The following is a 27,880-nucleotide window of genomic DNA, read 5'->3' on the forward strand; positions in this document are numbered from 1 at the left end:
TCTGTTGCTCCCAGTCCACTTTCATTTGCTTTCACCAGCACATTAATTGCTCTCTCACCCTTCCCATATATTCGCAAACCTTTTTATATTTTTTGTCTGTTACATTTTTTTTCGGGACCCTGGAGCTGCCCTTACCTGCTGAACTGGTCAGTTTTCTGAAATACACGTTTTTGAACTAGTAAAGAAAACATTTTTTTTTATTTACCACTTCGAATTTGCAGAACGTTGAATAAATTGATTAAATGGTGCCAGCCTCAATCCATACGAGTGCGACAATGTTCTCTGCATTCACGTCATCACACATGAGCATGCATTCGAATGATGTCACCCAAGTAGCGTCATGGTGAGAAGCTGGCTCGAATGCACACACTTGTGACACCGCGCCCCTTTTTTTGCCGATGCTGCATAGCATTAACAGTCAATAGGTAAAAAGTGAGACATATCTGCTTTGCCAGTGCCCAAAACATTAGCAGGTCTTTTCGGCTGGCATGATTTGTTAGCTTTTGATTAGCCTGGGTCTCCGAAACCACACCAAAGCATTCATAGCATAAAATTATGGCATCTCTTTTTTAACCGTGGATTGTTGTTAGGTTGCCTCTCGCTATTTAGCGCCATGAATCCTTATGGTGTACGTGCGCTCTGAAAATACTTGTAACATAACATACGGGTTAGATGTTCACTTGAATTTGTTTTGTCAGGTGGGAGGGGTGGGAAAAGGGTCTAGATCAGGGCATATGAGCCAGTGAAATAATTCATTTTGTTTTTGCGTTATGCTCTGTGTGGAGTTGAACTGGCCATTCCGCTCAGCCATCACGCTTTATAATTTAACCACTTAAAACCCCACCTTGCTGGCAGGGATCAGATGTGAGCACATTTGTAGGCTCATAATAAATACGACTACGAGCCCTTTTAGCAGATTCACCTTCTCGGTACTAGGCTTCTGAAGACAGAGCAGTGCGGTGGAGGAAGAGACAGCACCCTGCCCTGGGACTGCAGCTCTTCGGGGCCCTGAGCACGGACTGGATTTAGCTCCCCAGTTACAGTAACCTAGAAACGCATGGCTGGCCTCCAGCACATTCCACCAGAGATTAGCCGAGCTCAGCATCCCCGCCAGTGGTTGCTGCACACTGCAGAGCCCCCATCAACAGCCAGGCAAGTCTCCTCTGTCGAGTGCACAGATACGGGTGCAGGGAAACCTAATGCAAATAATATATTAATAGCCGGCTGTATTTCTGGAGCGCCATGTCCTCTTTCGTGTTTGTGATAACGAGACAGTTCCGGATCTCTGAAATCAGTTTCACGTCTATAAACAATTGTAAAACCATTGATATCCAAGAATGCATTTTTGTAAGAATGTATATTTGTATAGCTAGCCCGAATATACAAATACAAGCAAATCCTTATTTTTAAACAGAATGACGGGAACAAAATATAGCATTGACACACTCCAGTTTAGGTTTGGTTTAAGTAATTCTGCGTGTAGCATTAATTAATACCAAGATGTTGGAATATACGAATAGTAGATGAGGGTGTGTTGTGTGAATTTCCAGTCTTTACGACTGACCAGCGAAGAGAAGTTTGCAAGTATCTTGCTCCATGAATGGTGGTGAGGCTGTGTCGTTTGTTGTTTCTTTGAAGACAATGATTGAAAGGCTTTCTGTATAAACAAAACTCAATTTCTAAGGTCTTTGCTGTAATGCAGATAATTGCACTCACTGCCTGATAGAAATGTATTATTTAAAACTCTTATCCTTTTACAAAGATTTGTTGTTGGGAATCCTTTTCTTCGGGCAAATGTAAACACAGGCAGATTACCAAATCTAATCTCCAGTTTTAGTGACAGGATTTAAATCAGTATGTTGTTCACCTTCAGTCGGGGGCAGTTTTCAGCTGTCATCAAACACTAGGCCTGTAAGTCATATTTAAGGACACACAGGAAGCGATTGAATGTCAGGATGTGTTGTCACGTGACATTTGACATCAGGAAAGAACTTTAGAAGAAGAATTATCACAGGACTTGAAAATGAAATGCGACCAGGTGACCCTTACAGCATTTAGGGTCCCAAAGGAAAACGTAAAACAAACTTTAAAAAGTGATAAAAACAAAGTACTAGCTACAACACACGACCACTATATTTATATAAAACAAGAGTGCATTGTACGAATGGGAATACTCTATATAAAAATTTGCAGCAAACACATGTATTGTGCCATTCGCAACGTCTCTCAAAATGTGAGACTCACTCACTTCTAAGTTGTCCTTACTTGGTTGTCCATTACAGACACGTCACTGGGCACTCTACAGCAGCCTCTTCTCAGGCACACTGCAGCCTGAGTCCTCCTCCCTGGAGAGCCTTTAGTGCTGATGTGGTCAGCATTGCCTGGGTCACAGAGGCTCACGGAGGAGCAAAACTCTGCTGTTTGCTCTCCCAGCCTGACATTAACAGAGGGAACTGTGAAGGTTTCCAACCAACCAAACACTGAACAAAGCTATACGAGATCAGACTTTGTTAGTGCTTGAAAAGAACATGCAGTCAAGCTGGTCATGCACAACTTGTGCATAACCCAATGTGATTGCACAGCCCAACCTAAATTGGTGTGCAGTGGTGGAAATGGAAAAAATCCTAGGGGGCACAGAAACTAGGATGTGTGGCGAGTCACGAGGGGCGGTGTCAGGAGCAGCAGATTTAATGACAGCCTGTAAATTATATTTTTTAAACTGTACTCGAAGATATTAGTCACAAACTGCGTTTTAAGACCTAAAGAGTTAATCTACCCTCTGTGGAGATCTTTCTACATCCAGCAGGCTACAGGGAATAACATTGGCGAGGTAGCTGTTGCTATTGAGGAATGGAATGTGTATGGGTGTGTGTGTTTGTGTGTATCTGGTGGCAGTTTTAAATCGTCATAAAAAAGCTTGGGTTAGTGTGTCTACTGCAAAGCAGGATGGTCCCATATTTGTATTTTCTGTAAATTAGGTTAATGGGTTGACACTTTTGTTGAATAGGTTCTTGTGTTCACTTCAGGTCAGCAGTAGGTATCCAGACAAAATGACCCAGCACGTTATGCACCACAGGCAAACATCTGCTTGTATCCTGCAAGCCATACGTTTTAGTTTTGCAGGTTAACTCACTCCTAAAGTATTGCAAGGCGGAGAAGAAGGGTTCTGTTGCGTGGTAATAAACATTTAATATTAAGTGCCAACAATTCAGCTTGTATTGTGCTATGCAAATAGTTACAGATGCATAGCTCCAGTGGACCCACAGTAAACAGTGAAGAGGGCCACATAATACCCGTGGGCTACTACTACAGCACAGCACCATGTGCCCCAGTAGGTGATCGCATGGTGGCACCTGCTGAACTTCATCTTGACTCAAAGCCACTTATCACCCTAATATCCACTTCTGCCAATATTCAGTATCAAACCCATGATCTGTACATTAGGCAGTGATTTTCTGATGCACATCCCTAGGTCTCTCCATCATCCAGAGCTCCCCTCATGCACCAGACCTCCTCAATGCTTCGAACCCGGTGCTCCCCTGAGACCCTGAACACTCTATACATTAAACCCTGCTACCAAGGTGAACACCTCTCGATAAGAGCTGCACAAGCAGGATTATAGACTATATTTTTGCTCTGTGCTTTACTGGTTATTTGCAAGTACGTCGGCCTCTGTGTTTGGGTGTGTGTGCATGTTTGTGTAATCTATCTCCTTGTACGTTGTGTCAATGCTTGGATGCACTGTACATAAGTCAGATGCTAGATTTGTTAGTGCTTCTGTCTTCTTGAGTTTTTCAGTTTCTGTATCAAAAACATAGATGCTCCTTATTCTCTCCATTTGGTGTTTTTATGTGGTCATGCTCCTGTGCTCACCCCCCTACCACCCCACTCAGCAATTCCATTATTCAGTCAAACAACCGAAACCAGCTTTTTGTGGCTGACTGCCCTAAACACGGCATGCCAGGACTGTGGTGAGCATGTCCTGTTTGCTATAGCGAAAACTATAAAAGAAAGAGGCCTTTCCAAAACCAAAATGGACAGTGGACCTACCATCCCAAAATAGGATCTCTAGTATTGGTGTTCTCCTACAATGTCCAACTTTTAGAGTACCTTTTATGATAAATTACATCACACTGGTTCAAGTCCACTCAGGTTTATTCATGTTAAGGAGGACTCAGGTGCAGCAAGTCCAGCTTCAACCAAATCCCCTCGGCGTCTGTTCGACCATCCTCCCTTGAGGTTCTACCCTTTCGTCATACATTAGAACATCCATCATCACACACGCATTCCACTCATTCTCAGTATTCCAGATATTTCTTGACATAACAGCACCTTACTCTCAAAGCATCCTAAAGTACTTTGAAATGCCGTGAATTCATCACAGAATTCTTCTTCAACATCTATAGGTACTAAATCGAATAAGACTCCAGTCTGCAAAGGAAGGAGGGTGCTATACAATGGAAGTCTTTCTGCAGACTGCCAAAGAAGGCTGCTATACCGTGGAAGTAATTTCACAAACTGCAGAAGGAGGTTGCTATGCGATGGAAGTAATTTCACATGCTGCAGAAGGAGGCTGCTGTACCATGGGAATCATTCCCCAAACTGCCGAAGGAGGCTGCTATACAATGGAATCCATTCTGCAGCCAGAGGCTGCTATACCGTGGAAGAAAGTTCCTCTTCTTTGGAGCTGCTTTCTTGTTGGTTTATGTATCTTTGGGTGCTTTTTTTAGTTACGTGTGAGAATTAAGGGACTATGCTTTGGCACGGTTATTCCTCATTTGCTTCGTTCTGAAGCAATGTCACATCTGTTACATTTATTTACATATATGTATGTCTTGCAGCCGGATGCTCCAGTTGAGCTCAGTTTCATCTTCCTACCGATTCCTGTCACTGACGATACGTCGGAGTCATGGTAGTCTGGCCAAGCTACAGAATATAAAATATTAAGGAGGAGACATACTTTTTACGTCAGATGCTACCAATTAGTACAGTAGCTTTCCAAATGTAGAAAGTTTTGTAACTAATTGAACCATTTCTACACAAGCTACATTATGCATTTTTGTTAAGGTTGTTGATTTTTACAGATAGCTTATAATTATTTCAGGTTTGCACAAGTGGCTCCAACATATTCAAATTTAGAAATGCAGTTTTTGACAGACAGAAATTTACATTTTGGAACATCCATGCTGGGACCAATATATCTCAATAGCATGGATTTATATTGACAATATCTTTGGAATTTGATGAGGGCCAGTGCCTAAGCTTGAATCATTGTGCTGATGTTTGAAAGAATATGAGACACAGTAAAACCGATTTTAAATATTAGCGGATAACAAGTTGACTTTTTTGGTACCATCTTATGACCAGGTGCCACAACACTTGAGATTGATTCGTTTGGGGAAAAACCAGATTGAAGTTCTCTACTGCTGCCCCCAAGTCTTTACCAAACCTCCTTGGTTAAAACATTTAGCCTCCAGCCAACTACTGAGAGTTCACAGAATAGTGAATAATGAAAATGTATACCTTTAGAGCTGAGAATTACTGTTACAAAAAAGTTGTGAAAAAGAACATCCGGGAAGTGTTTTACAAAAGGCAAAACAAAACGTAAAATAAAAGAATGGAATTATTAAAACATCTCGAACCCAAGTCTGAAGACAACCGGGGAAAGCTATTACATATTAGAGTGAAAAATAACGAAAAGGTAACAAATCAATAATTCAAACGTCGTCATCTCCACCAGTTAATGGGATCTGTGCACGTTTAAATTGTAATAATGTGATGCAGGGTTCGAGTTTGAAACCATCTTTACTTGGTGAAGACCTTCCCTTACGAATTCACTTCACTTTAATAACAGTAGTATCATATATACTAGGAGGTGCTCTTGAGGAAAACTTTATGCGGGACAAACAATAGAGCAATTAAAACCTGAATAATTGGTCATACATCTAATATCAAAAGGGTGGATTAAAATCAAGCTTATCAAGACATATCTGTGAAAATCAGTTGCTCGTATCCATTTCCAAGTGTATGAACAGATAAAAGTTCACCAACGAGGAGGTAACATGAAAACATTATTAGAGCATAGATGCTGGTGGATGTATTTTATACACACAATTCAACCACTCTGGTTAAATGAATGTAGTGAATTAAAGTGAGGTTAGGCAAACTGCAATAACAGCTTTGAAAAGGGTGCAGTAGTGAACTAATATGTAGTGGAAATAGTGAAAGACAAGGAGTAGAGGCAGCTGAGCCACTGAAGGTGTGAGCCAGCTGGCTCTGGTTCAGTTCAAGGGCCTCTTGAAACCTTGAGCCAAAACCGAGCGAAGGCTTCATGTGGCTTCTGCTGCACCTCATTTCTTAGTCACCATTTTCTAGAAAGCCTTTATGTTTCAACTTCATTTGTTATGTCCTACTCATGCAGCTCCACAAAGAATTAAAGCATTAATCTTTGATGTAAAACAAGAGCGAGAGATACCCGTCTAAGGGCTGAATTGTGCTGCCAGGAAACCTGGGATCAATTCCGGGTTCCTGCTTGACCACATTGTGTGAATTTACCTTATTTCATGGTGTCTCCTTCCTTTATCATCACATTTGAGGGCAACATGACATAACTCCATTCAGGATGCATGCTCTATAAATACTTCTCTTGAAAATGTTTTACTGGACCTTATTATTGCTTAGTCTATAGTAATCTAGGCCACTTATAGGATACACATGACATCTGACTTACCTCTTGGCTCTCCACCGGCATCATTGTTAGCGAGGGGAAGGGGCATGAATATTTCTAAGGTCATGATGAGAAACTATTGCATCTAAAAAAAATGCCTCAGTACATTGATAGTCTACTGCTCTAAAGTGAAATGCTTTTAAAAATTAAAGAAAAACATTTTGAAGACCCTTTATTATACTTTTAGGTAACATTTGTTGCACAGCGTACATGCCAAATATGTTGATGGCTTGACACATGTTATGTTATAAGCGCTTAGTATAGCGCAAACGACTCCCTCCAAAGGGGTATCTCAGCGTTCCACAGAACCAAGACAGGGAGACTGATCACAAGAGCAAGTCTTCAGAAGTTTTTAAACCTACCAAAGTCATGGGAAGAACAAATGTAGTGGGGGTGTTTGTTCCAGTGGTGGGGGGCAAAGTAGGAAAATGACCGACTGCCGTATCACGAAGTACGGATATGGCGGGAACTTAACAAAGCTTTATCCTTGGATCTGAGATTCTTGCTAGGGCAGTACTGAGTAAGCTTCGCTTGTAGGTATGCTGTGCCCTTGCCTACCAAAGATTTGTAAAGACAGCAGAGAAGCATGAATAGGGAAGACTTTCTGACTGGTAGTCAGTGAAGAGCTTTAAAGGCTGAGGTGGAGCCTGGAGGGAGCTTACAGACCTGGCGCGCCACAGTGTTTTGGACTACCTGTAGTTTCGCAAGAAGAGTGACGCTAGCCGCCACCAGCAAAACTCATAATGAGGACTTAAATCTAAGTTCTCTTAGGCCTCAACAGTAGCCACTGGAACACTTTTTAAAGCAAGCTCATGGTGCTAAAGCTGATGTCACAGGAAGGCATAACCTGTTCTTTCGTAGAGAGAGTCTCATCGACCAGAAAATCAAGGTTTTTGGCTGCCCTTTCCAGGACGAGGAGCTGGTCACAACACAGAAGGTCATCAGTCTTCGGACCAGACGGCTTGTGCCTTGCCAAACAGCAGAATCTTGATCTTTTCTCCATTGAGTTGCAGACAGTTGAGTCATTCAAGCGGCTGTCTTCCTCATGCAGTCAAATCAGATTTTTGCATTCTCTGGATTTTGCCAAAATGAGATCATTAATTGGGGATCGTCTGCATAAGATATTATGTCAAAGCTGTAGGATTTAACAGTCTGAGCAAGGTGGGCCACATAGATGTTAAAAAGAGTGGGGCATAGGGAGGAGCCCTGAGCGGACCCCCTTGCCCATGAACATGTTTCGAGATTTAAAAGGGTCAAGTTAGATCACCTGGGTCATATTTTCCCCCAAAGTAATTGAAACAGTTCAAGGCCTTTCCATAAATACCTATCTCATAAAACCTTCGTACCACGATGTAATGGGCAATAGTATTGAAGGCAGCTGACAAATCGAGTAAAACTAGAAGTGCCGGACTGACAGCACCCATTTAAAGTCCAATGGAATCAACTACTGGCACCAAGGCGGTTTCCGTACTGTGGAAAGCTCTAAAGGCAGATTGAGTGGGGTCCAAAAAGTTGTAGTTCTCCAGATAAGAAGAACATTTTTTATTTACAAAACCCTTCAAAACCTTACCCAAAAGGGGAAGGATCGAGATGGGGCAGTAGTTCACAAGTTTGTTAGGATCAGTATTGACCTTCTTTAAAATAGGGGTAACATGCACGGATTTCAAATCCAACAGACGTTTTGTTGGTTATGGCTCTCAGAGCCAACGTAAATCCTTTGCTCGGTTCTGGCCCAGTTCTCCCCGTTAATTTGCTGACTTGCCACCTTTGTTATCAAGTAACATATAGATAGTAAACCGCATAAAGAGAGGACTAGATAGATACAGAGGATGGTAACTGGATTGCACATCAGAGATCATCATTGAAAATTACATGAACATTTCAGTGAGGTTGTTGATTATACTTATTTAATCGTAACAAAACTTTGATGGGCGTTTGTAAGTTCTGGTTGAAATACCACAGTGGAAACAACAAAAAGGCACTGCAAAGCCCTAACGGTACAAGAACCACACAATAACAGCAAAAAAGACTGTAAAATCAATCTTAGTTTTGTAACATGAAAGGTTTAATGAACTGGGAGAAATACTTTGGATGGAGAAAGGGGCAGTGTGGTAGTAGGTATGCAGCACTCTTTGCATGTCAGCCCTGTCATCAATTATATTCTTTCCGAAGGAAGACTCCCAAAGTGGGTCCCCTTTGGAGTTAAAGTTAGTAATGTCACCCTCACACTGTAAGTTATCTTCCAGAGCTTTGGAAACAAATCTGGACTTTTTGTTTCCAGCAATGTCGTGCCTGACATGGTGAACCTGACAGAATGGATGCTGCAGGGCTGGCATCTAAGGGGCACCCTAAAAATAGAACCCTTCCAACACCATTCACACCTGTGTTTGGTGTACTGCAAGGGTTTTCCCGGCTGTGGCTCTTTCAGGAAGATTGTGTTCCTGAGCGCTTTAAACAAAGCTGGGAGAGAGAGTAGGGTGGATGAGACAAACTCAGAATAATTGTAATGTCCCACTGCCACATCCTATACATGAGACAAATGTTATCGGAAAAGAGCCAGTGTTGATATTTCAAAAACCAAGGTGAGTTATTTCAAATTGGGGCCTGGAAACGTGAAGGAGACTAATGACGAAGTTAGCAAATTTATATTATGCAGTTAAAAGATAATTCTACTGACACTCCAGAGTGCAAGTGTAAAACAAAACCCACTTAACATGTCAATGATTGACTACCAGATTAAGGAACTTCACGTTTCGGGAAACAAACTTCAGAGAATCTGGAAAGGAAGTGAAACAGGGAAGGGGATATGAGCGTAAGAAGCTAGTCATGCTACATTGTGCGTTCCTGATTGACTTGGTAGGACAATGAATCTGCTTGCAGAAACTATAGAATGAGAAAAGGCGAGTATACTGTAGCAGAAGAGAAGAGAGCTACATTTGCAAATGGGCGAACTAGTAATAGAAAAGTAATTGAGAAAAAAAAAGCTTGTATGTCCGAAAATGGCAAGAGAAGCATGACTCCCTTGCCTCTCCCGATTCATATAGATTGTGTCAGCTTTTAAATTAAGTACCAGTCGTCTAACAATATCAATTGAATATAATGTTCTGGTAGGCAACTGGGTGAAGTTATTCAAACATAGGCTGGAACGCTGCAGAATGGGGTAGTTTATAGGACTGACGAGCCTTTTTGCTATTTCAGTACATTAACAAATGTAAAGCTAATGATTGTTTCATGGAATATGAGCTAAAAAGATGTACTCGATAAAATTACAGGCAGCATATTGGATTGCACTCTTGATGGGTGGGTGACTCAGTTATGTCAATTTTTTCCCCCACTGAATAATGTTAAATGGGAAGCTCACAGAGACAGAATTTTTGGCAAAAATTGGCAAAGGCAATAGGTTGCAATTTTTTAAAGTCGAATTCAGACTTACTGGCATTGAGATGCTAATTATAGTTTTTTAAATGGACGCCTTCCATGATAAAATGGTAAGATAAAACAGACAAAATGGCAAGGTAAAACAGACAAAATGGCTTCCAGCCCCTTGTAATGCATGCATTGCAACATGTGCACACAGAGCTCATCTTGGATTATTTTGTAAGCATTCCACGATGGATGCCGCTTTTTCATGTGTCATTATACATTCATCACGATTCACGGCAGTCATTTAGAATGATTTACGCTACCATTCTAGCATGACTTAAACCACGTCAAAAAAGTAAAGTTAAAACAGAACAGGCGCTGGAATAGCCAATAGGTCTGGGTTTAATTTGCTTACACATGCAGTGCTTGCATATTAGAGCAAGAAGCATGGAAGAGAACCAGCAGATGTGGACAGAAAGGGATGTAGTTGTAATTGAGTCCCTCCTGCATTTCGGTGCAGGCACTCTAGTGGAGGCGGAAGGATACCGCCAAACATCTAATAGCATTAGGTAAAATATGGGTTGAACCTAGCTGTTATTAACAAAGTCTAATGCCAGTGACTGGTTGAAGAAAGCCAATGATCGAAAAAGGTGGACCCAAAGCCCAATTTATGTGTATTGTTAGCAATAGGCCTGTTTGACAACCGTGCCCTCAAAAACCAGACCTAAAAATAGTGTGTAAGGAAGCACAAGTATTGAAGTGAGTGGCACAACAGCATTTTTCAGCTACTGGACCCTTGGAATAAAATGCATTATAAAAACATGGAGTGGGTCGGGGAGGAGAGCAACGGACGAACTGGGTGTCAAGGGGCTGGATAGGTTACTAAATTGAAAGTATGGCGGGGTGTACATCCTTGGAGGTTGGGCTACGTTGATGAGCTTTGTGTAAATGACTTATTTTGTGATGTTTCCAGCTGTGAAATGCTGTTGGAGGGTATAAGTTCTGAAGGACAGCCTGATTAGCCAGTATCTAAAGCCAAATGAATCACAGTAGTCAATGGCTGAACGAGGCTGCCCAGAAGCCCTTTTCTGTATGTATGATAATATGTATGGGCATTATGTGTGTTGATGGTGTGTGTTGTGTGAAGACAGGAGCTCTTTCCAGATAGCTAAATCTATCATGTTACTGTCCAATTTCTCTTTTTGAATCAACTTGCAAAAATTGATTTTATGGCAGTTAAATAGTTGAACCACCTTTTTAAACAATTTATTTAAATTAAACAGGCTAGTTTTCAGCCAGTAATTTTATGAGAGGACACTTGGAGGACCACGGAACAGCTTGGAGTACTTTATTGCTGTTTCCTGCACTTCATTGTGGCCTTGGACTCTGTCAGAAATTGGGTTCTTAATTTTGGAGGGTGGTATCCCAAACAACTCTATAAATTGACTCTAGTTATGTCAAAAAACAGTTCTGACAGAATCTCTACCCAACACCTGGTAGCTATTTTATGAGTATTTGTAAAGTGTGTTACCACCTGCAATGATATCCTGGGGCTTGTACAGGCAGCAGGGAATCCCCAGAGAGATGCATGCTAAGTTCAAGCAGTATCAACAATTCCAAAGTATATATAATACATTCCCAAAAATTAATTGAGGAAGACGTAATGAGCAAAAAATACCCCAAGATCAACAAAACAGGTTAGGGGGAACTGCAGGTATGAATTGTAATAGTTTGAAGGCAAGAATGCGCCTAGAAAATGGCAAGCACCATGTAAAAGGAACAGTTTGAAATTGTGCCCAGGTTCTGGTTCACCTCGGTGAGACGGCGATGGAGCACAGGTTGCATACACCAAGCAGGTTGTCCTGGTTGAAGATTTTACCTTCAGATCTAGTCTCCATGTGCTGAGAAAGCTTATTCTTTTCAGTCCTGGCAACCCTAGGTCCTCAGTATAGCCTTCGGGGCATCGGGTCTCTCTAGCTAGGTCTTGTGCATGGTATTGTCCTCTTTAGAAAGCTGGGCTTTCTAGAAGGCAGGAGGCCATCACTCACTTGTCCTTTTGATAGCAGTTCCAGTCCCTCTGTTCAAGCCAGGTGCAGGGATCCATGAGTCCTTGTGTGGTCCTTTTTTCAGCAGACATCAGGAGGCTTCTTCCAGAACAGCCTTCTTCTTCAGATGTAGTGTTCCCATGTCCAGGAATGTTCGTAGGAGGTAGTGGTGGAGGTGCCAGAATTATCTTGTGCACTAACCAGTGACTGGAGGCATTCTATCATCCAATCCTAAAGCTGTTGCCACAGTCTCTACACCTCCCCTCCTTTTACTACACATTCTCTTTGCCTTACTCTAAAATTTCTCAGAACCCCTGTTTCAAGATGGCCGGATCCAACTGCCGCCAGACATGCCTGTTCTCAGCTTATTGGCCACTCCCGTACCGGACAGGGTCAAAACTGGTATTCCCTGCCACTGTGTCTGTAGCCTGTCTGTGTAGTGGGAACCCAGTGAAGAAGAGGAGAATCCTTCTCTGTTTTATCCAATCCAAGCGGTAATGCTAAAGATGCCCTTTGTTCTGTCAACTGTCTCTGTCCATTCACAGATAGCTGATCCCTGCCAAGTAGTCCACGATTAACATCCATTGGACTTTCCTGGTTTCAGAGGCAAGCCATTGTCCTCTGAGCCAGAGTCATTTACTATCCCAGCCAACAATATGTATTCAAGCTTGGGGGTGTAATGGGTGGCTGAACAATTTCCCCTTCCCCCTGTGGCTAAGGATGGGCTATCTAGGAGGGTCCTGGGAATGAATTGAAGAAGTCCTAGCTGGCATATCCAAGTCAAAAGAGGTAGTGCTTAGTTGCCCTTTGTTCAGCCAACTGTTCCTGTCCACTCTCTGTTGGATTATCCCTGCTAAATGGTCAGCCCTTAACACCAGATGGCCTTTCTTGGGCCCAGGGGCAAGCCATTGTCCTCTGACAAGATTGTATTCCAGCTCTGGAGGTGTGATGACTGGCAGAACTGGTTCAGGCCAGTTCTGGGTAAGGCAGCCTAAAGTACATTTTTACAAAGTTAAATTTCTGCTTATACTATCACAGAACTAACTTAACCATTAAGTCAAATTTGAAAAGAGTAGCAGGAAATTATTTTGCAGCATTGTTCTTGTCCTTTTTTAGGTGGAGGTGGAACATGAAGATACTAGATTCCATTCAGGCCTAAATCGTTTACCCCGGCCTACACTGTGAAATATTTTTTGGCTTTTACTTCACAGTGAGGGCGCACTAACCTCAATACGTAGAGTAACCTACTTTTACATATTATCACTCTGCCTGTGGGCCACAAGGCACACTTATGGGTGACTTATAAAGATTTAAAAATAAGCTTTTCCTGCATGCAGAGGCGTTTTTCCCGATCACATGTCACTGAAGCGTATTTTGACTGCAACTTTGCTAGAGCATAGTGAGGTACCTGACAGAAACATATTGTGTTGTATAGGTTGGTGGTGTTAATACTTACTTCAGTCCACATATGACATTTAACTTTCCATGTCCGTTTACAATTAACGTATAGGGAAGTTAAATAGGTCAAATAGGACACTCCAATGTATATCACTTGTTTTAGGTGGGAATCAAGGGTAAGTCAGTACTGTTTAGCAGCGTTGAAATGTATAGAGAAACAGCTGAAATAGACTCCGGAAAAAGGCACAAAATCAGGAGCGACCATGCAGAAAAGAGGAATTTGCTGTCATCGGAGAGAATCTTTGGAACATGTTACATAAACTTGGTCTACGTACACTACTTCAGTCACTACATTCGAATGCCTTCATGCGTTTTTTGTCTTTATCCTGCTGACATCTCTGAAGGTTTTGCAAGCAATACATTTGTTCTTGCGGAAGACAGGAGGACAACGTATTGGTTGCTTACTGTACCATTACTGCTAAACATAACTCTGGCCAAGGTGACTGAAGCATTGTGGAACGGACAGCGAACAAATACAACTATTTGTTGTTTCTGAGAGTGAATGTCTACACAGAACTCTGCCAAAACATCTCAAACCTGACTTATTGTTAGTGTAACAAAGGGTCCTATGAATAGCTTTACCAATGCAAACGCGGTCCATTTTAGGCCTGTATGAACGTGATGCCACTTGCCCGGCTCTTTGAGGACCTGACCTCAGTGGCATGCTGCTGGTGCTCAGCAAAGCTCCATCCATACACCTCTGATATGAGCACCCAAGCTACTACAGTACTAGTGTGTCATACACCTTTGAAAAATCTCCTAAATGCTGATTACGTAATCTCTACTAACCTCCCTTGGGCTGGTGGTGGGGTTGGTTAAGTGGGGGTTCCCTAGAAGGTTTGCGCTCCCTTGCTAAGGGCTATTTAGGGTGTGGTTTGTCTTCACCCCTCCTCCACCCCTCGTGCCTACACCCTTTTACCCCCAACCTACAAAGTCCCTGAGTTATTTGTTTGAATTTCCAGCACTGATTATAAGTTAATGGCAAGGGCTCTACATTTAACTAGAGCTGACCTAGTGAGTCTCTCTCCAAATATGATTTTCAAACATGATCGATTACAATACAACAAAGGAACATTTACTGTTTTTACTCAGTTAAGTTAATGCATGGGTCAGATGGTGCTCCAGAAATGCAATACCGTTTGCACGAGACTGTATTCGAGCAGGAGAAGAAGCATCGACCTGGGTCCTGTTTCGTTTCATTCAGCTTGCATCATGTCAGAAGCAGAGATCAGCAAGTTTCAGTGAGAAGCCTTCAGTGCTCCTTGTGGCATAATTGCGCAGCAGCCAATGCAGCCATCAAGGGATGCCGAGTATGCATAATGTAATCAAGCAGTTTAAAATGTGTGCAGTAGCATTTAACATGCCATATTATCCAGACTGCTGCCAGGACATATGAATGGTGGGAAAGTTGCACTATGTTTACAACAATACTTTCTCCCTGAGTAAATTGGGGCAGGGAATCTGGATCAAATTATCTTTAATCCAGAGTTCATGAACTTTTCTTGTCCTAGATTATGGACGAAAATGAAAGAGCTGAAAGTTCTAGGTTAAGACCCACTTCTTAGTCCTGGGTGCTGTTTGATGAGGAACAACTTGCAGGTTTTTCCACAAGAGGCTGTAGATCTGTGAGCACCTTTTATACGCTTCAGAAATTCGTGACTAGAACCCCAAACCAGCCACCTGCGAGTTCAGCACAGAAATTTGCAAACTAGAGTTTTATTGCATTGTGGTAGTATAAGTTTTGGAAATGGCTCTTTCTGCAGTGTCATCCCCAGATGTTTTGCCTTCCTACTCCCTTTTTTGCTGAATTTCGTTTTGTTGGCTATAGTACTGCTGTGCACTTTACCACTGCTAAGCCGTGCTAAAGTGTTTGTACTCTCTCTTTTAAATATGGTAAAATCAGCTTATATCCAATTGGAAAATTTAATTTACCTGTAAGCCCCTTGTAAAGTGGCACTACATGTGCTCAGTACCGGTAAATGAAATGCTACTAGTGGGCCAGCAGCACTTATTGTACCACTCACTTAAGTAGTCCTTTAAACATGTCTCAGCCTGTGTGTGCAGTTTTACCTGCCTTGTCGACCAGGCAAAATAAACCTTTTGCCAGGTCCAAACCCTCTTTATCTGACAGAGACTTCTAGTTGCAGATTCCTTACCTTCGAATTTTCCCCCAGGCGTCAGACTGGATCCATAGCTTTTGTCTTGGAGCAATACCCTTGCACGTCGATAGCTGGCGTCGGTCGACTCCGCCGATGTTGTTGGCATCATAGGTGCTGTGATGATGTTAGGAATAGTACATAGATGCCGCCTCAGCGCAGTGACGTCAGTTTTTTTCTTTCCGCGCCAAGCACTGATCTGGAGAGAGCTACCCTTAGTCAATTTTTGACCGAGTTTGACTTTTTTGTCAACTTTTTGAAGTTTTTGGTGCGTCGAGGGATGTCCCCGAAGACCGGCTTAAAACCGCACGAGGACTGTCACCGCATGATGCTGGTGATGGATCCGCATCGGGTCTATTTGTGGTGCCTGGAGCGCAACCACAACCCAAAGTTGTGCTCTGAGTGCCGGGCCATGCACTGGAAGGCCTTAAGGGAGCGGTCCCTCAAGCTTATTGCGGCCCGGCGCTCGACTCCACATAGGTCCTGGGCTCTCTCGAGGTAAAGGTCTCGAGATTGGTCGTGGAGCTGCCACCACTCGTCTTCTTCGAAATATTTGGGTAAATGTAAGAAGAAGAAGTTGAAGAAATCCCATCATCCTTTGTCTTCACCCCGTCACTTGGCTGACGCGACGTGGGAAGAGTGTAGATACTCAAGGCCTCCGTCTTCGGAGCCTGCTTTTGGGTCCGCTCCGCAAGTTTCTGGGAGCCGGATCGCGACCCCTGCCCAATTAAAGGAATTTTATGGGGCCATGCACCTAATTTTTGGGCAGACCGACCCCGCTATGGCGCTTTCGGACCCAAGGGGTTCAGTTCGGGGGCCTTTGGGTTCTGCGCCGGTGGCTCCAGTCACCAAAGTCCCCTCTGGATCTGCTCTGGGTTCCGCACTGACGCCGGTCATACCATCGAGAATTCCCTGGAACCGGTTCGATTGTCGACGTTCCCGATGTCGGTGGTGCCCAACATCAACCCGATCCTGATCCCTGACGACTCAGAGTTGGACCGGCATCAGCCGAAGCTGCGTCCTTCTTTGATGGGGCCTATTCACCCCAGGTTGGATTCTGACCCTTATTCTTATAGGTTCAAATTTGGGGATGGATTGGAGGGGTCGCTGGACCCTTATGAATACCAGGATGACCCTAACCTGGATGGGGCACAGGAGTTGGGCGAGGCCAGTGGTCTGGATACCCTGTCTCAGATGCTGGCATGCTGTCACCTACTGTGGCTACGGCGGATGGAACAACTTATTCAGTGGTCACTAGGGCGGCTGAGGTCCTCGGCTTTGAGCTTCGGCCTTGAGCTTTGGCCTTGAGTTGCCTACTGTTCAGGTCAGGTCTAATCTCCTGAGGATGTGCTTCAACCAGGGGCTTTCACATCTGAGCCTCTTCTTCCATTCAATGAAGCCCTCATCGATGTCCTTTTGGGTACTTGGTCCAGACCCAACACAGGGGCTCCTGTGAACAGGACAATTGCACGCCGCCATCGGCCCACCTCAAATGACCTTAAATTCATCTTCCAACACCCCACGACTGAGAGCCTTGTTATCCAGGCATCCTCATCATTGGGCACATTCCCTTCCACACCTCCGGATCGAGAATCAAAAAGGCTGGAACAATTTTGGAAGAAGAAGTTTTCTTTCTCCAGTCTCGCGCTGTGGCATCAGTGAACACTGCATGCCTTTTGGGCCGTTATACTCACTTTCAGTGGGATACAGTCGCGCAAGTTCTGCTGCAGATACCAGAGGAGGCCCGTGCTATTGTTTCCCAAGTTGTCACCGATGGGAGCGACGCGGCAAAGTTCACTATCCGATGTGGGCTAGACACAACCGACTTTCTGGGTAGACGGTTGCGATGACGGTGGCCGTGAGGTGCCTCACCTGGTTAGGTGCATCTGGTTTCTCAGGGGATGTTCAACAGACTCTTATGGAAATGACCTTTGATGGCTTCCGTCTCTTTGGAGACAAGGCGGACTCGACGCTGGAGAGGTTCAAGAACTCTTTGGGCTACGGCTCGGTCCCTCGGCCTTTCCACTGCCCCTCATCCCCAACAGTCCACCTTTCACCCCTTCCCTGTCCCGTCCCTTTCCCAGCCACCATGCCACCAATGCTGTTCAACTGCTGCGTGGCCGGGTACAGGGAATCCCACGTGGTTGTGGGACAGGGAACCAGAGGTCTGCCCAGTCCACCCTTGCCCCTGCTGCAGCCTCCAAACCCTCCTAGTCCCCTCACTCTGGTCCAGTTGGTGGCAGGATTTGCCATCACCTGCCCCACTGGGAATCCATCAGTATGGACAGGTGGGTTTTGCAGATCCTTCGAAGGGACTACTCCCTCCCCTTCGAATCTACCCCACTAGCCATGCCTCCATCATTCAGCTGCATACCGGAGGATCATTTGGCACTTCTCCGCCAGGAAGTCACGGCTCTCTTGGCGAAGGGAGCCATAGAGAGGGTCCGTGCAACAGAAGTAGGTTGTGGTTATTATTACCACTACTTTCTGTTGCCCAAAAAAGACCAGGGCTTACGTCCTATCCTAGACCTTCTCAAGAAGGAGCAATTCAAAATGCTCACCCTGGCTGAGGTCCTATCTGCCTTGGACCCAGAAGACTGGATGGTAGCGTTGGACTTGCAGGACGCTTATTTCCATATTCTGATCCTGCCTGCCCACAGATGTTACCTATGATTTGTAGCAGGTCACAAGCACTTTCAATTTACCGTGCTCCCCTTCGGCCTTACCAGCACCCCTTGGGTGTTCACGAAAGTGATGGCGGTGGTTGCAGTTCATCTACACAGGTTGGGGGCTTCAGTCGTCCCCTACCTTGATGACTGGCTGTTAAAGGCAGACTCACCCCAGAAAGTAGTCTCCCACCTTCAGACTATGGCGAACCTCCTGCACACGCTGGGGTTCACTATAAACGTGCCAAAGTCACACCTGACTCCCTCTGAGACACTCTTTTTCATCTGAGCTGTTCTGGACACTATGCAATTTTGTGCATATCCTCCTGAAAAGCGAGTCCAAGATGTTCAGGCTATGATTCTGATCTTTCAGCCTCTATCTTGGGTGTCGGTCAGACTGACTCTGAGGCTGCTGGGCCTCATGGCCTCCTGCATCCTGCTAGTGACACATGCCAGGTGGCATATGCAGCCTCTGCAGTTGGACTTGAAGTACCAGTGGGCACAGCATCAGGGAAATCTCTCCGACATGGTCCAGATCTTGGAGGGGACAGCGAAAGACCTGCAGCGGTGGCTTTCGAATAGGCATTGGGTCAATGGCAGAGCCCTCTCCCTTCCCCATCCAGATCTATCCATAGTGACGGATGTGTCACTTCTGGAATGGGGCAGCCACATGGGAGAGGCGGAGATCAGAGGCCTCTGTCTCTGGCGGTCTGGGCTCCATATCAATCTTCTGGCGCTCCGGGCGATCAGGCTTGCTTTGAAAGCATTTCTACCCTCTCTCAAAGGGAAACTAGCGCAACTGTTCATGGACAACACTACCACTATGTGGTACTGCAACAAACAGGGTGGATTAGGGTCCTGGGCACAATTTTTTCAGGAGGCGCTATGCCTCTGGACATGGCTGGCACATCAGGACATCACCCTGGTGGTTCAACATCTGGTGGGCTATCTGAATGCCAGAGCAGACGAACTCAGCCGTTGATGCATAGGCGATCACGAATGGCATCTCCATCTGGAGGTGACGCAAGGTCTCTTTCAGCAGTGAGGAGAGCCTTGGTTAGATCTGTTCACCTCCACACAGAACGCTAAATGTCAGTTGTTTTGCATGTTGGCGGTTCCAATGCGGCACTCGCTCTGAGACGCTTTTCGTCTCGAGTGGAGGATTGGCCTCCTTTCTGCCTATACCACTTCTGTCCAGAGTTCTCAAGAACAACCAGGCCCAAGTAATCTTGGTGGCACCGGACTGGGCACGGATAGTATGGTATCCAGAGCCATTTAGCATGGCCATTGAGCCTCCCCTCAGACTGTCCCTTTGGGAGGATCTTCTGTTGCAGCAGCAGGGGACGGTTCTCCACCTGAACCTGTCCAATCTCCGCCTTCATGGGTGGAGATCGAGCAGCGGCAGTTGATGGCTTTTGACCTTCCACCCGAAGTCTGTGATGTAATCTTGGCAGCCAGACATCTCTCCACCAAAATGGTATACGCCTGTCGTTGGCATAAATTTGTGGCATGGTGTACCAACAAATCTGTTGATACCCCTCTCTGCTCCTCTTTCTTAGGATCTTTTGTTCATTCTGTCTTTGAGCCACCCTTAAGGGCTATTTATTGGCTATCTCAGCCTTTCTTAGGTTGCCTGATCAGCCTTCTATCTTTAAGTCTCCTATTGTTAGTAGATTCCTTAAGGGCTTCACCCATTTGTTTCCTCCCACTCTGTTTATCATGCCTCAGTGGGATCTCAGTCTTGTCCTTACTTAATGTGTACTCCCTGTGAGCCAATGCACAATTGTCCCTTATAGCTTCTTACTTTCAAAACTGTTTCTCTTGTTGGCATCACTTCTGCTCGCATAGTGAGTGAGCTTCATGCTCTATCTTCTAAGCGACCGTTTTGGTCTGTGCACTCTGAAAAAGTGGTGTAAAGCACCAAGGACTCCTTCCTTCCCAAAGTCATTACACCTTTACATGTAGGCCAGTCCATCATTTTCCCTAATTTTTATGTACCTCCACATCCTTCTCATGAGGAGGAGAGACTCCACCACCTGGATACAAAAAGAGCATTGACGTTCTATCTCAATCATACTACAGATTTTCGGGTGGACGATCAACTCTTTTTTGGATATGTATGTGCGAAGAAAGGGAAGACGATGCAAAAATGTCCCATCCCACAATGGGTACTTCTTTGCATCAGGATGTGCTACGCTTTGGCAAAAAAGCAACCCCATGAGGGCTTGTGCACTCACTCCATCAGAGCAACTGCTGCTTCCACAGCATTAGCACCTGAAGTTCCTGTCCTGGATATCTGCCAGGCAGCAACGTGGGCATCCCTGCCTATGTTTACTAAACATTACTGCCTGGACAGTCAGGTCCGTAGGGACGGCTACTTTGGTCGTTTGGTCCTGCAGGACTTTCTAGTATGATCTTGGTTCACAGCCCACCTCCAAGGATGGCATTGCTTGGGTATCTATTCTAAGGTAAGGAATCTGCAACTAGAAGTCTCTATCAGATGTACAAGTTACTTACCTTCAGTAACGATACATCTGGGAGAGACATATTCTAGTTCTAGATTCCTTACCGACCCACCCATCCTCCCTGCTTGCGAACTGATTTCTAGGGACAGGGCTTCCCCATTCAGGGCCTTAGCTCTGTTGCACCAATTTCAGTGTTCTTTGCAGCTCTGTGCTTTGGCATGGACAGTCGTGCTAAGAAACTGACATCACTGCGCTGAGGCGGCATCTTTGTACTACTCCCAACGTCATCACAGCAACTCCAATGCCACTACGCCCATGGAGTCGACCAATGCCACCTACTGACGCTCGAAGAAAAAAATCTCCGCCTTCTGATCAGAAGCATCTGGGATATAAGAGGCTTCCAACTGCCATCTGTGAACCTACCCTGCCCAGTGGTGCCATTTCACTCATGGACCCTTGGAAGTGGACTTAAGGTGCTTGGCAGCAGAACTGATGCACCTCCTCTGCTGAGTGGCACATCCCCCAGCAGAACCGATGCATTGCAACTGCTGCATGGATTGGACCAGACGCGGAGACCCGCATCACCTCCAGAGTCCTCAGAACTGATGCCCCACCCCGAATGCATAGCGCATCCACAACGCAGGTCCGGGCATCTCTTGTCAATGCCGGCAAAGCTTCAGAAAGCTTTCAAGTGCCTTCTGTCCACATATCTACAAATATACAATTTTATTTACAAAATGGATGGACATCCCGGCAGACCTGACTAGTGCCAGGTCAGCCTTCTTGTACCAATGTGTTTCGAATGGAAATAAGTGCAATCCTCAGTGAATGTCCAAAAGCAGATACTGAAATATCGATGGTTCACTATAGGCAGATGAAATCCCTCATATCCTGATTTAATGAAATTTTCTGTAATTAAATAATACTTGCTTAGATCTGTCAGAGAATAAAACAATATGTTTAAAAGGAAACATTAAGGACAATCAGTTTACGATGTTGAATTTCTGTAGCTATCTTTCTAAGGTGTAGGTTCCGGATCATTGCATCATCTGTATGAATGGGCGTGATCTACTGTGATTCTGTTCTTTTAGTACAAACAAGTGCAGCATTACCCTGCAATTCAGGCTCGAATTCCGCTATGGAGGTAATTGAAGAGGAAGAATCCAGCCGCACCATGCTACAAACACATTGCCGATGTGCCCTATAGCAGGCTGTCACAATGCTCACGACAGGACTTGCACCTCAATGGGGGAGTTGGCTTTTTTCAGAACCGATTGGCTTTTTAAAGTCTGTGTTAGCCAATACCTTTTTTGTTTTACCAACATTATGTGTTTAGCATAGTTAGCTGTAGGAGTTTCCAGCCAGTAGTTGTCGATTAATCTGTAGTTGTGCCATTCACGTTTTTCTTTCATCCACTCCAGCATACAACAATGGGCAGGTTGTCAGCCCACTTCAGCCATTGGCTGCCTTCACTATGAGTTACAGTTTGCTTCCCTTTCGCAAGGGTCACATCAACACACAAAGGGGGTCATTCTGAGCTGCCGCCCGCCAAGCGGGAACCGCCAGAATACCGCTGCGCGGTTAAAAGACCGCCGCAGTTATTCTGAGTTTCCCGCTGGGCTGGCGGGCGACCGCCAGAAGGCCGCCCGCCAGCCCAGCGGGAAACCCCCTTCCATGAGGATGCCGGCTCCGAATGGAGACGGCGGAGTGGAAGGGGTGCGACGGGTGCAGTTGCACCCGTCGCGATTTTCAGTGTCTGCTTGGCAGACACTGAAAATCTTGGTGGGGCCCTGTTAGGGGGCCCCGCGACACCCGTTACCGCCAGCCAGGTTCTGGCGGTCACAACCGCCAGAGCCAGGCTGGCGGTAAGGGGGTCGGAATCCCCATGGCGGCGCAGCCTGCAGCGCCGCCATGGAGGATTCCCCAGGGCAGTGGAAAACCGGCGGGACACCGCCGGTTTTCCGTTTCTGACCGCGGCTGCACTGCCGCGGTCCGAATGCCCATGGATGCACCGCCAGCCTGTTGGCGGTGCATCCGCGGTCGTTGGCCCTGGCGGTAGTCTACCGCCAGGGTCAGAATGACCCCCAAAGTAGTTTCATTCAGTCCCATGGAGTACTATGACAATGTGTGCTTTTTGAGACCCAAAAAACATTTTTGCCTATATTCAATGCATTTGTCTAGACTAATAAAGATTTGTGAAAACAATGACAAAAGAAGGCAAGAATTGCCAAAAGACTGGCAGCCAACGCTATACCTAATGACGTTGCCAAAGTTTGTTTCTAGGCTGTCCTGGCTGGTGGTGGTCGCTTGCAGGCCATCTACATCTGACTTTCTTGAATAAAACATCTCCGGATCTTCTGCTAAGTGTGTGCTGCGTTTCTTCTCACTTCAATTCTGTACATGAGCACCCTGTATCATTGTTCTTGCGATTGCGTTTAGTGGTGTAGAGATTTTGCACGTAATGGATTGTGAGAGATACATTAGAGTTTATGTACACATTAAGGCTTCATTACAAGGGGCTTGTCAATTCTAAAGGGAATTTCCAGTAACTGCAAGCATCGCAATTATAAGTTCAGAAGAAACACTGCTGACCTAAGTGTTCACCTACTTTCAAGCAGGCGACCTATTGTTTCCTATCTCATTATTTTATGTAAATACATTCTCTGCATTAATTTGTGCCTTAAATCCCTTACAGCCGGTTAGTGACAAAAAAAATTCTGCTTCTCGTAGGTCTGCTCGTGGGGACACTTGATGTTGTGCTGGACTCCAGTGCCAGGGTTGCACCATACCGAATCCTCTACCAAACTCCAGACTCCCTATCATACTGGATTATTGCTTGTGGTAAGAGATACCAGCACAGTCACTTATTTTAGTGTTCTTTGCTCGTTTTTTCTCACTTTATTGACGCGTTCAACCTGTTTGTTTTCTTTTTCACGTCTCTTTTGTCCGTCAATTGGAGTAAGTATATGGGTTGCATCTTCGAAGGGTATTTTCCTTTTGTCGATGGGAAAATGATTTAGGGAGTAATTTTAAATCTATTCATGTTCATTGGGTAATTGAAACACATAAACACTGTTCCGAATAGCACAATGCCACACATGCCTTTATGTCAAACCATTGCAGCGTATTTTAACATTTAGGAATTCATTCCCCAGAAAAGACTGTCAAGTGCTGTGACGTACGTCCGCTTTTTAGGTGACCTTTCAGACTACATGGTTGAAAATGATGTTGTAGTTGAACATGCGAGATACTGGGTGAGTTGCTTGAGGGTTGAATCTGTGCTCTAAACATGGTACAGCAACATCACTGCACAAAAACAATGGGTATTGCAGAGCAGTATTATAACACACTCATTCATGCAAGCCATCACCTACCTTTTAATTTAGTAGTAACGAATACTATAGTTAAGCGTGTGGTTTCCAGTTCTCTCTCGGAATAGAGATAGCTGTAAATTATTCTGACTTTCCCAGGGACACAGTTCCATATCACAGCTATTTGAACTAAGGAGAAGTTGTCACCAGGCCCAATGTTTTTGAATGAGTGGATGGTCAAGACTGCTTCCAACGCAGACCAAAGAACTTTAGATTGTAGGTAGCTGCAGAGGTTGCACTGCAAGATGAGAATTCCATAGCCTAGAAAAGCAACATGCGCTGATCACGTTGCTATCAAATGGATTTATCTCCCCACAAGCAGCAGGAGTAAAGACGGAAGGGCTATAGAGATGTGGGTAAATTGTTTTCCAGCAGCAGCATTCTGTAGTCTCTACAACTTCTAAATCACAAATCTCAACAATAGCATCTCAAGTGTAATCCGACCGGAGAGCGGCCTGTATCAGAGTTGGAGAGCTGTGGAGGAGGGAACAGAAATCAAGTTTCTGCATGAAAATTGCTACTCATGTAGACACTAACCCCTTTGTCAAATCCCTGAAATTAACATGCCGATAAATCTCATAGCGTGCATGCATGACTAATGAGTCAGGGCTCTCCTAGACCCCTTATCTCAACATTGCAGCAACATTACAAAAAAGTGTCATGCAGATTTTGGATTTTAAAAATGTCTGAACCTTTCCTTCACACACCACCCTGATTTTCGAGGGAACCAGAAAAATGGCCTTGTGTCCCATTGTAAACAACACTTTCCTGATTCTCTGGTGCTCCTTCCTTCATTTCTGAATGGTATGACTGAGATCATGCACTCTCCTGCTCGAACTAAAACTTATCTTCATTGTAGTTCTTTTTATATGGAATGGGGTCAGGTCAATGTATGGTCAGAAAAACTGAGAGGGAGTTAGCTGCTCCTGTTACAGTTCACCCACAGCAGCACATATATGTCAAATAGTTTGTAGATGAAAGCGTGAAGTTAGCTGCTGTGTTAGACAAAGAAACAATTATCATAGTGTAAATCTCCCCTAATGTGTATCTGAGGTGGTACCCAACACAAAACAGCATGCCTATTACTGTACTCTGTGAGATTCCACGCTACAAGATACCTGCCTGTTGGCCTTCAACACAGTGTAATAACAATCCACCCTGAAAGGTATATTGACTTTAACATATGGTGCTTGCAGTAAATATGTGGGGCTTACTGTCTTTGTTGTAACTTTTCATAACAGTAAAGAGGTAACTCCTATAACATTTGATATATATTTACCATTACTATACTTATATATGTAGACTTGGTCATATTTGTGTCTCTTTCACAGTGCTGCTTCTTTAAGCCCTTTTCCTGGTGATCACATAAGGTATGACAACAGCTGGCTGTCGGTATGCCATGCTCCTAGGTACCCAAATTAATATTTTTGGCTAGTTATTTATAAGAGGGTTTTGGAGTGAAAAGATAATTGAGGAACCTGTCTATAAGTAATTTTGGGGCCCTTTAGAAGTTGGGGCTGATGTTTGTCAATTTGTAAAGATTCTGCTGAGTTGTACTAGTACTCCTGAACATCTAGCAAAATCTTGGTAAATCGGGCACACTGTCTCATCTCACTACCCAGCAGTCAGACTTTTCAATGAAAATGGTGGTTGCTTCTATAGACAGTACTGTGTGTCAGTGAAATCCGTGGAAAAGGGACTCTTTACTTCTAAAGCACTGTAGTGCTCCCTTGCATGAGTTGATCACTTAACTTTTATTTTGACTCTGAACAACTTGGTATTACAATACATCACTAACATACAAGGATAAGATAGAGTCAGTTCTTTATATGATCATATTGAAGGGCAGAAGAGGAAGTGTGTGTGTATATGACCCTGCATGAATGTCAGACTCCTATATCATATACCGAATTGTTTGTTGTACCTCAGTGACTCCTGTATTTAGTGTCTCAACTCTGTCAAATAAGTAAACGCTTTATAAGGTGATTTCAAAATTCTCTGCATAAAAGAATGTCTTACAAAACCTTCAGAAAGGCTGTCTTATTCTTATGATGAATTCTTTGGATACATTTCTAAGTATCAGCTTAGTTTCAATACTTGGCTATGTGGTAATCTGATGATGTATGTGAGTTAATGGTAAAACAAAAACGGATAAACCGCGTTTAAGGAAACCAAATCATGGAAAGCCAATTTTTATGGGAGCACAATATTAAGGAAATACAAATAAATTGAAAATTAAAGGAAACATTTTAAAATAATTAAAATCATTTTAATGAAAACCCCAAAATTATTTTAAACTTCGGTAGTTATAGGTTTTTGGTTCTTGAAAGGATAGTGGTGATTAGGAGTTTTTAGGGTTTGAGATCAGGTGAGGAAAGGGGTTTCTATGGTTCTAGGAAGGGTTGGAGTTTAGCAGTCGTGAGGGTTTTTTTAGGGCTCGGGAATGCATAGAGTTTAGGCTGGGGGTGAATTATTAGTATTTAGGAATGTGTTTAGTATAGTGGTGTTGAGGTTTTTTTTTAGGGTTCAAGGATAGGTGGAGTATATTCATGTTGAGGTTTATTTTTAGGGTAGAGTTTAGAGCTATTGAAGAGTTTTAAGATTCAGGGATGGGTACGGTTTTGGGGTGGTGAAGGGTATTTAGGGTCCAGGATTGGGTGGAGTTTAGGAGTGGTGAGTGGTTTTAGGTTTCAAGGATGAGCGACGTTCATGGGCAGAAAGAGCTTTGGGGTTCATGAATGGATGGACTTTAAGGTGGTGAGGGGCCTTAAAGGTTCAGGAATGGGTGGAGTGTAGATGTAGAAAGGGTTTTAGGGCTATCGGATGGATGGAGCTAGGGGGTGGTGAAGTTTTTTTGGGGGGTCATAAATGGATGGAGAGGGGCTTTAAGGATTCATGGCTTGGTGGGGCACAGGCTTAGAAAAGGGTTTTAAGGGCCCAGGAATGGGCTGACTTTAGAGGTAGTGAGAGATTTTAGTGTGCAGGGATGGGTGCAGTTTAGGGGTAGAAAGGGATTTTAGGGTTCAGGGAAGGGGTGAAGTTTAGGGGCCAGAGATTGGAAGGTTTTAGGTGTAGCGAGGGGTTTTTAACATTCAAGGATGGGTGAAGTTTTGTCACGTAGGTTCTCATTAGGGTAATGAGGCTATTGGATTTGGGCGGTAGGATCGCCTGGGTTGTGGGTACTAAGTACCACAATTTCCGGCTAACTAGCAGCGCTTCATCTCCGACCAAGATGATTGTGGCAACTGAACTCATGGCAAGATAAACTCCCCAGGGAATTGTGGTACATCAGATCGCATCCCTTTCTCTCAGTTACCAAGATCTCACTCAGGCACAGACAACGGAGGCAGAATTATTTCAATAAGCATTTATTAAAATATCTGCATCTTAGATAAAAGCAGGTGCATAGCAATAACGAGGATAAAGAGACAACAGGAGCAGGCATGTGACTACGAAAACAGTCCTACCATGCTGTTTAAACAGGGGAGTGGATCAATAGCCCCTCACCTACGCTAAGTATGAGCACAGCATACTAACCTAATCTGCCCTTCGGGTTTCCCCCTGGAAGAACATCATCCCTCATACCTGAAGAAGAGGCATGAGGTCTAAAGAGACACCGCCCCCATCTG

At 44.4% G+C, this 27,880-nt stretch overlaps 1 protein-coding gene across 1 annotated transcript in view; it reads left to right on the forward strand.

Moving 5' to 3' along the window:
- The window catches only part of TBC1D9 (TBC1 domain family member 9), a 404,439-nt gene that overhangs the window by 70,530 nt on the left and 306,029 nt on the right, over positions 1–27,880 (forward strand). The window contains exon 2 of the mRNA XM_069242582.1: positions 23,611–23,721. Within this exon, the coding sequence (XP_069098683.1) occupies positions 23,611–23,721 (111 nt within the window). The remainder of the gene's footprint in view (positions 1–23,610; positions 23,722–27,880) is intronic.

Source organism: Pleurodeles waltl, chromosome 1_2 (genome assembly GCF_031143425.1).
Source record: "Pleurodeles waltl isolate 20211129_DDA chromosome 1_2, aPleWal1.hap1.20221129, whole genome shotgun sequence".
Lineage (NCBI taxonomy): Eukaryota > Metazoa > Chordata > Amphibia > Caudata > Salamandridae > Pleurodeles > Pleurodeles waltl.